At 43.9% G+C, this 8,237-nt stretch overlaps 2 protein-coding genes across 2 annotated transcripts; one reads left to right on the top strand and one right to left on the bottom strand.

Moving 5' to 3' along the window:
- Positions 1–2,295: 2,295 nt before the first annotated feature.
- Positions 2,296–6,465, top strand: CSUI_003713 (uncharacterized protein; the record flags this gene model as incomplete). Its single annotated transcript, XM_068063908.1, has 3 exons — positions 2,296–2,350; positions 4,282–4,394; positions 6,373–6,465. The coding sequence occupies exons 1-3, from the start codon at positions 2,347–2,349 to the stop codon at positions 6,463–6,465; spliced, it is 210 nt and encodes a 69-aa protein (XP_067924129.1). The 5' UTR covers positions 2,296–2,346.
- CSUI_003712 (uncharacterized protein) lies at positions 4,053–7,870 on the bottom strand. Its single transcript, XM_068063907.1, has 4 exons — positions 7,253–7,870; positions 6,294–6,457; positions 5,486–5,553; positions 4,053–4,637 (listed from the first exon to the last, which is right to left on the bottom strand). Exons 2-4 carry the CDS (start codon positions 6,433–6,435, stop codon positions 4,551–4,553), a joined length of 297 nt encoding a protein of 98 aa, XP_067924128.1. The 5' UTR covers positions 6,436–6,457; positions 7,253–7,870; the 3' UTR covers positions 4,053–4,550.
- Between the last annotated feature and the right edge of the window lie 367 nt (positions 7,871–8,237).

Raw genomic sequence — 8,237 nt, 5'->3', positions numbered from 1 at the left:
ATGGCAGATTGAAGGGGTGATGTGTATGTGTGGCTTTCTTAGGGTAGTATAAGTTTTGGAGATCTTCGCAGCTGCAAGGTGCTATGCACGTGTATCTGCATGAGGTAGTTCGTCCAGGAGGAGAATAGGATGCACATACATACTCGTACTATATAAGAGAGGGGGATATCACTTGTAGCCAGACAAGGTGGGTAGACCCGCCGTCCGAAGAAAGGGTTTACACTGATAAGAACGGATAATACACTTGATCATAGCCAAACTGTATTTCCTTCCGTGCAGATGGAGTGAGGCGGACCGTGGAGGAGACGATAAGAAGTCCTCTTCTTTCCTCCTTCGCTCCTCCTCCCTCATTCTTCTTCTTACCGATGCCATAAGACCCTTCTCATATGCATGCAAATCTTCTCTTCGTTTTCACCTCTACCCCTACGCACCTGCCTACACATGGCGTACATACAAATATCTAGAGATATCAGCGTATACATATATACGCATGTATATATATATGTATATACCTGTCTGTATATGGTCGTCTTTGTCTCCTTCCTGAGTGAGTAGGGGAAGGAAGGAAGATGAGAAATTTCTCGGATACAAGCCGATCCCAGTTTTCTCTAGGCATATACAACAGGCCTACTTTGTCTTTGTATCTAGTGTGGATCTCCACCCCTGTATGGGTGAGCAATCCCTAGATGTGCGATGAAAGCCTTCTTTGTTTCCCTATTCATTTTTCTCTTCTCCCTTCCCCGTTATATCTTCTCATTCTCTCACGATTTCCGTTCTAGCCAACATAGAGCTACATCTCTATCTCCAAGACAATCCATCCTACTTGCATAGCGTCACCTCCATGCTTGAGCTCTCTCTATGTATTCACTGTCGGCTTCCGTATCTTCTCAATCCTTCTCAATCTATCCTTCTTTATTCATCCTTACCTCGTCTCGTTCTTCTTCTTCTTCAACCTTTTCTGCCCCGTCGTTTCTCCTTCTCCCGCCGCTTCTAATCTCTCTCTTTCTCTATCTATCTGTCTGTCTCTCTATCTCTCTATCTCTCTGTCTTCGCTCTATCTGTCTATTTCTTTGTCTGCGTGTGCGGTGTGTTGCGAATGATTTAGATAATAAGGAAGATTTCTCCCTCCGTCACTCCTGAAGTAATGGTAAATTTGTATGTAACCTTCACACTGAAGAGAAGCGAAGATGATTCTTGGCAAGTGATCTTTACACATCGAGCGGGGAATAAGATAGAACAGCATGTAGCAGATTTCGTCATTCCTAAGGAGGAGCTCTTGACTATTAGGCGTCTCCCACCTCAATCGACTTACAGCTTCCTCAAGTCACCTACAGATCCTGATGGATTCGTCCAAGTAAATGTACTGCCCTTCCTTCAAGCCCTTGACGCTATATCAACGAGCTCCTAAACAAAAAAGAAAGAAAGAAAGAGGGAGAAAGAAAGAGACGTTCGTTGGTGTGAAGGAGAGAATGAAGAGAGGGCGTGGACTTTGTCGGTGAACGTAATACTCATCATAGAAATAGTCAACAGAGAGAAAACCTATACTTGTCTGACCCGTAGAAGGAGGGAAGATCTCGAGGAAGCAGGAAAGCTGAAGAAGAAGCCCGGATGAACGGAAGGGAAGTTTTCTTTCTTTCGTTCTCTATCTCTCTCTGTCTCTTTTAGACCGAGGAAGGAATGAATGAAAGCGATTGAAACTTTTTTCTATCACGAAGAAATCCGTAACCCAAACAGTCATCAATTTTCTTCCTAGATCGCTCCTGGCTGTCATCATGTGGATTCTACCGAAGAAAAGAAAGTCTTCTTCATACACAGAGATCGCCTTCTCTCAATCTATCTTTTCATCTGTGTCTTTCTATGGATCGATATGTCATCCGCGAAACGAGAGGGAAGGAAGGAAGTCGATCTATTCATCTATCTTTAATCTATCTCTCTCTGTCTGTCTATCAGTCGTCTTTCTTGAAGACAGAGAAAGCGGTGAGACGCATGATGTCCTTTCCTTTTGCTCCAGTCCTTACATCGAGATTGTTACCGGTTTGATCTTGTCTATGGAAAAAGAAACTTCACTTTCTTTCTGTCGAGAACGCCTTCTGTTTCTTTTTCTCTTTCTTTCTTAGCCGTTTTGGACGCATCTTATCAGAGATCTTTTTGATCGTCTTAATCTCTTGGTTCTGACCCTTTTTAGCTGAACGGACGCGGGTTCGATTCCTGCACAGTCTACTTGAGTTTCACAGGGGAAGAAAAGTCTAGAAGTTTTCGTTAGAAAGTTAGAAGGATTGAAAAGACAGGGAAGGAGGAAGAGGAGATTGGTAGTCAACAAGAACGAAAAGGGGGGGGGTTTCATTCATGGGTGAGTGTATGAATGAAGAATCGAAAAGGAGAAGGAACTTTTCTTCTATCTTCTTCTTGCGATATTAATGAAGTTTTCTCTCATCTGAACGAGACTCTTCTGATACCCCGCTGTACGTCATATCTTCTTCCAGGTATTCTTATCTAATTATGTCTTGCCATGTATATATGTGTGCGTGTGTAGATCGATGTAGATATCTCTGTTTGGATCTCTGTATATGTTGTATCTACGTGTATTGAGATATGTTGATCTAGCTAGCTATCCAGACATCTTTGTCTACTTCAAGGGCGGTCGGTGTAGTTGGGGGAGAAAAGAAACCTCATCATTTTTATCTTCGTCGAGCCGCATGCATTGAAGCTTCACACTTCTCAGTAATTTCCATAGAATGACATACGAAAGGCTAGGAACAGTTCGACTCCCGCTGCTCCTCCTCCTCCTCCTGAATCTTCCCTCTACCCCGTCGGAGGAAGGGCCTCCACGCGCAAAAAGCTTCTCTCTCTGACTCTCTGTACACTCCAGGAGAAAGCTCATGCACAACGGCACACCTCTTTCTCTCGCACTGTCTGTCTTTTCAGCTCAGGAGGGCTTAAGATAATACCTCGTAGTCGATCAAGACCGATAGAACTACTAGAGCCGTCTAGATGTACACAGCCGATATCTTCTACTCCCTGAGCACGTCGTCCACTCATGCACATACATATATATATATGTTTCTGTGCATGTGTGGCAGGTGTATCTTTGCGACTGAGAAGACGTCGTCCGAGATAGGAAGGAATAGGGGGGGTTGGAGAAGGCTGGATTTCTAGCTCTAGACGATTCCCGTTCTTCGATTTGTCGTGTAAGTCCACACGTAATCTCCAAACGTTTTCCTGAGCATTCATCCACTGGTCGAATGAATATCAAAGGCTTAGTTGCCTGGCCTTCTACGTGTAAGTCTTTTACTACTCACTCGTCGGTTCTGTCAAGTCTCTTCCTACACCTTGTCTTTCATAGGATCAAGTAGTTCTAACAGAGCAAATCCCTAGTATATAAATATCCATATATATACGTATATATATATATATATACTATTGTCTTTACCCCGGCGGCTATCTATCCGTATATACGGTGGATATCTATATATGAAGTATACATAGTAAGGACGAGAAAAACGTTTTCGCGGGGTAATCAGCTATGAATTTGTTTCTCAAGCGAAGAAGAGAGAAGACAGTCGTGTCTCGCTCTCATTGCCTACATGTAGAGTGTCTTAGCTACCCTTGCGGTGTCTCCTATCTGTGAGATGGCATGCTATGACTGGCAAATCCATTACGTCTTTCTCGGTGCCTACGTAACGAAGATAAACAGAGAAACGAACTACTCGCTTGCTCGCTCTTGCCTGCCTGCATGTCTCCCTCTCCGTTCAACACACTAGAGAAAGCGTATGTTTATATAGCCATGTGCTTTCTCTGGTGTGTGTGTCTTAACGTCCCTCCTCAGTCAACTCATCGTTTCTACCCATTTGCATGGCTGTACGCATGCATGCAAGGTCTCCACATGCGGCTAGCTGGCTGCTTGTCTTTGACCTCTGTCTCAAAGAGAAGAGATTTCAAAAGAGAAACGTTTTTTTTTCCGTCTTGTTTCATCGGAAGTTCCTTTGAAGACTCCAGAGGATACTCCGGCTCCTCCTCATACCATAGAATCTCCGTTTGAGAGATCAACGACGATATAAAAGAAGATCCGTTACCAAAGAGAGAGGAAGAGATAATGTATACATCGATTAACACACCGATGCCTAAAAAAGAGATAGAAAGATATGCTTGAAAAGACCGCGCCCCAAGAGAGAGAACGAGATAGAGGGAGATAAGAGACTACGCCAGATCTGTTGCTTTCTTCAGTGAATCCTATCAAAAGTCAAGTGAATGAAGGGCATTTTTCTTTCTCTTTTTGTCCAGATGTATGCTGCTCTCTAACACATGTCAACAATGCTTTCATAACCTCACACAGTCTCTCTCTTCTTTACTTATCGACAGAACGACAGGAACGCCTGAGAAGACTTCTGATTGAGGTAAGGAGTCTCTCTAGTATACCTATACCACGACTGTATGTTAACAGACGGAGAGATCAATGACGATAAGAAGATGATTTCTTATCAAAGAGAGAGGAAGAGATAGTATAGATATCTTGGGCTTTTCATCTCTGTGCATGGAGAAGAATCCATCAGTTATGTAGCAGAATTGACGTCACTCGGAGGGAGAGCCCCTGATTCTCGAGCTAGCCGAACTAACTCAGCTAGCTCCTGACGGACTTTCTGAAAATAAACAGCCATCGAGACAGCAGGAGGAGCAGCATCGATACACACACACACCCGTACCTATACAGACAGGAGGAATCGAGTGTAGTGGCGCTCTTAAGGATGAGACCTCGATAACTGCAGCAAGAAATCTATAAAACATCGAGACTGTAGAAGAGAGTCTTAAAGAAGAATAATTGAAGGACAACGAAGTTTACCTGACACGTGGTCTCTTCGATCAGGAAGCTACATACAGTTGAAACCTCTGCGTGATAAATACGTGTTCGAACACTCGATTCTTCTCTTTCCTTTTTTAAATCCTTTTCTCTCTTCTCTTTTCATCTATCTATCTGTCTGACCACCTCACATCTAGTCGAATTCTACAAGGGCACGTGTATCTATCGAGCGTATATACATGAAAAGAAGAGGATTTCAACTGTAAGGAAGGCGGAGAGACAATGTGTCTACTCAGGGGGGGACTAGACACGAAGGTGTTGTCCCTGGTGAGGCTAGCTCATGACAAATGCAGCTAGCTTTACCAGTGCACTGTTTTTTTCTAGCTGAACAGCGGTGTCTATCTTATAACGAAGAAGAAATGGAGGGAGGGAGAAGCTCGTCTTATAAGCGACGATACCTAAGGATCATGATGAGACGATCTAAAAAGATCAATTGAATTGTTTAGTTTCTTCCGGTGAAAAAGAGAAAAGTGAAAAGACACTCTGAGTAAATCCGCGTGTGCATGCGCCCCTTAGATGTCATCGAGGGGTATAATAGAGTATCTACAAGCAACCGTGTAGGGACAGAAAGAGAGGAGAAACAAGATTTCGATAGCCCTCTCTCACTCTCTCTCTCTCAAGGCTTCTTACCTCTTTCTTTACATAATGCTGGTAGGTATGCTGTAGGGTAGCATTCCAATGCTGGAAAGCAGACACACCTATACAGCGTACATACACCAGAACAACGTCATCAGAAGGAGATAGGTGAGTATAGAGAGAGAAAAAGAGAGAGAGAGAGAGAAAAGGCGAAAGAGAGAAAGAAATATATAGATATATATGTATTACGGGAGGGATGTATGCACGCCTGTTACGACCTCCTGATAAGCACCGAATAGTTGCTCATACGAAGAATTGTTGAGAGAAAAGTGAGGAATGTGAAACGGGTGTAAAAACGAAGAGAGTGAGTCGATCGTCTTATAGGCGGAGAAGAGAAAAACTCCTTTTGTCCACTAGGTGCATGCAGTATCAGACGAAGGAATAAACAGATGTAGGTACGAAAAGAATAGTATAGAAAAGAGACTTGGGCCGGGGCAGCAGAAGAACGATGTGAAGACAGGGACGCAGCAGTGAAGCGAAAGATGAACACGGTTAAACAATAGGCGATTCATGTGTACAAAGGCGCTCCATGGCCGTAGATAGATAGATAGATCAAAGATAGATAGATAGATCAAAGATAGATAGATAGATAGATAGATCAAAGATAGATAGATAGATTAAAGATAGATAGATAGATAGATTAAAGATAGATAGATAGATAGGTCAAAGATAGATAGATAGATTAAAGATGGATCAAAGATAGATTAAAGATAAATTAAAGATAGATAGATCCGAGGAAGAATGTCTGATCGGTAAGAAATGATATGGAGGATGGTCAATGAGATGGATGTGACTTTGGTACCTTGATAGATGGTAGTGCCTATGAGTCCAATAGCAACAACTGCATAGATTCGATCGTAAAGGCGTTCTTTTTTCAACAGAAATGCATGCCAGTTGAATCGATCCCAGATAAACCGAAAAGGTTGATACTTAGGCGGCGCCATTATAAAAAGGAGGAGACAACTTCTGTGTAGGACATCATAGCAAAAAGCAGACGAGAACAACTGACGATGGGAAAGAAACAATGAAGGAGGATAGAATGTAGAAAGAAAGAAAGAAAGACAGAAACTTTCTGCAGGTGAGAAATACCTCTGAAGCCATGTGAAAAGTGAGCAGGGGATACGGCAATCGTATAGACGGAGGAAGAGGCCGTTCATGAGAATTCACAGGAGAGAGAACAGAAGAAAAAAAGCAAGAGATGAGGTATGAAAAGAATGCTGACAGAAGTCATGAAGCCTGTCGTGTCACATGAAGGCTACGGAAGCATTACTACCGCCGCGATATGAACCAAAGAACACGGTCCAGGAAAACTTTCTAGTCCATGGAGATCTCTTGCTTGTATGGATCCATCAGGCCAGTGTACAGATGAAAGACAGGATGAGATTGGGGCGACGGAGAAAGACAACGCTAGAAGAGCCTGAAAGAATTCGCCTCTGTCCCCCTCTTTTCGCTAAGAGAAACAAGAGCATATATCAAAAGTGAAAGTTAGATGCGGCCTTGCTTTGTGAGGAAGGTGATGCAATACAATAGACAAGGAAAAAAAGAATAAACCGCATTTCCATGGAGCAGAAAGAAAGTGAAGAGGTACGTGGAGAGCAGGCGACGCGGAAGTGGTGATCCAGTCCGAAGAGAAATAAAAGACTTGGAAGTTTTACGTCGGCTCAAGCCGTCTAAGAGAAGACTCGGAGATTCCCCAACGCCTGCATGAAACTGTGCTGCGATGAAGAAGGCCAATGCATTGAAAGAAGTCGATCATCTTACTTAGCAAGCAGCGATACAGACAATCCTTCCTGAGTTCGCAAAAAGGAATAGAAGAAGAGAAAGGGGTGTCCTGAGGACCTCGGTAAAGGGAGTAAGTACTTCAGGAGATTGGGCGGCTACACAAGACCACCAGAGAATAACTTTGTACAAAGGCGAAGAGAAATGCTATTGCCTCTGCTGGAGTGTGGCAAGCTTGTCGAGGCGCGTCCAAGAAGTGAAAGGACCCTCAGTCAAAGCATCAGATAAAAAAAACGAGACTTCCAGGTCCGTCGAAGAAATACCAACGAGTTATTCTATTAGGGTGGTAGAGCCAGCCGTGATGACGCCAGCCAAGCATGCATTGTGGTAAAGGCAGTACAATTCGTAGGACAAGGTGAGAAAGAGGCACAAGTACTTAGCAAACGTGCGAACAGCGCTTCAAGATATCTTCAGGACCCCATAAAACAGAGGAAAGACTTCGTGAGAAACTCTCACTCTGTAAGTGATACGGGTTTTCCGATTTGTGAACTGCTTAACCATGAAGACCTAACGATTAGAGCATGCACGCATGCGCAGAAGAGACTATGCCGATCCACAGTCAACAGGAACGGTTCTTCAGCACACTAGCTCTACAATTTCGCCGCGCCTGACCAAGACGAATGTGGCAAAGTCTGTGTGAATCCGAAGAAATGCAATCGCCCATGAAGGGGAGCTGGTAGCAACTTGTAGACACGCAGAGTAACAACGGCAAAACTGTGTAAGAAGGGGAGGGAACGTACTCGCCGTGGGCTCGTAGGGCACGGTGATCAAATGTTAGAAAGGAGTGCCCGGCTTCCTAAGGTTCCGTCTTGAGCAGCAGACCGGAGTTCACAGGAAGTGGTTACTCCGAGGAAACCGGATCATTATCTACACATATCAGTTCGGAATATATGTCCTTTCTCTTTTTCTGTGTAACGGCAATGGTTCGGCCACGGAGGGCTGGCTCAGAAGTCGTGTTTAGTGGCAG

This window comes from Cystoisospora suis (assembly GCF_002600585.1).
Source record: "Cystoisospora suis strain Wien I chromosome Unknown contig_1670, whole genome shotgun sequence".
Taxonomy (NCBI): domain Eukaryota; phylum Apicomplexa; class Conoidasida; order Eucoccidiorida; family Sarcocystidae; genus Cystoisospora; species Cystoisospora suis.
This window is presented reverse-complemented; position numbering and strand designations above follow the sequence as displayed.

Coding starts and splice junctions, on each gene's coding strand:
- CSUI_003712 (XM_068063907.1), bottom strand. CDS start 6,435: ATGGCGCCGCCTAAGTATCAACCTTTTCGGTTTATCTGGGATCGATTC. Junction 5,554..6,293: donor AGGCACTACCATCTATCAAG/GTACCAAAGTCA, acceptor TACGCTGTATAG/GTGTGTCTGCTTTCCAGCAT. Junction 4,638..5,485: donor AGCATTATGTAAAGAAAGAG/GTAAGAAGCCTT, acceptor GTTTATTTTCAG/AAAGTCCGTCAGGAGCTAGC.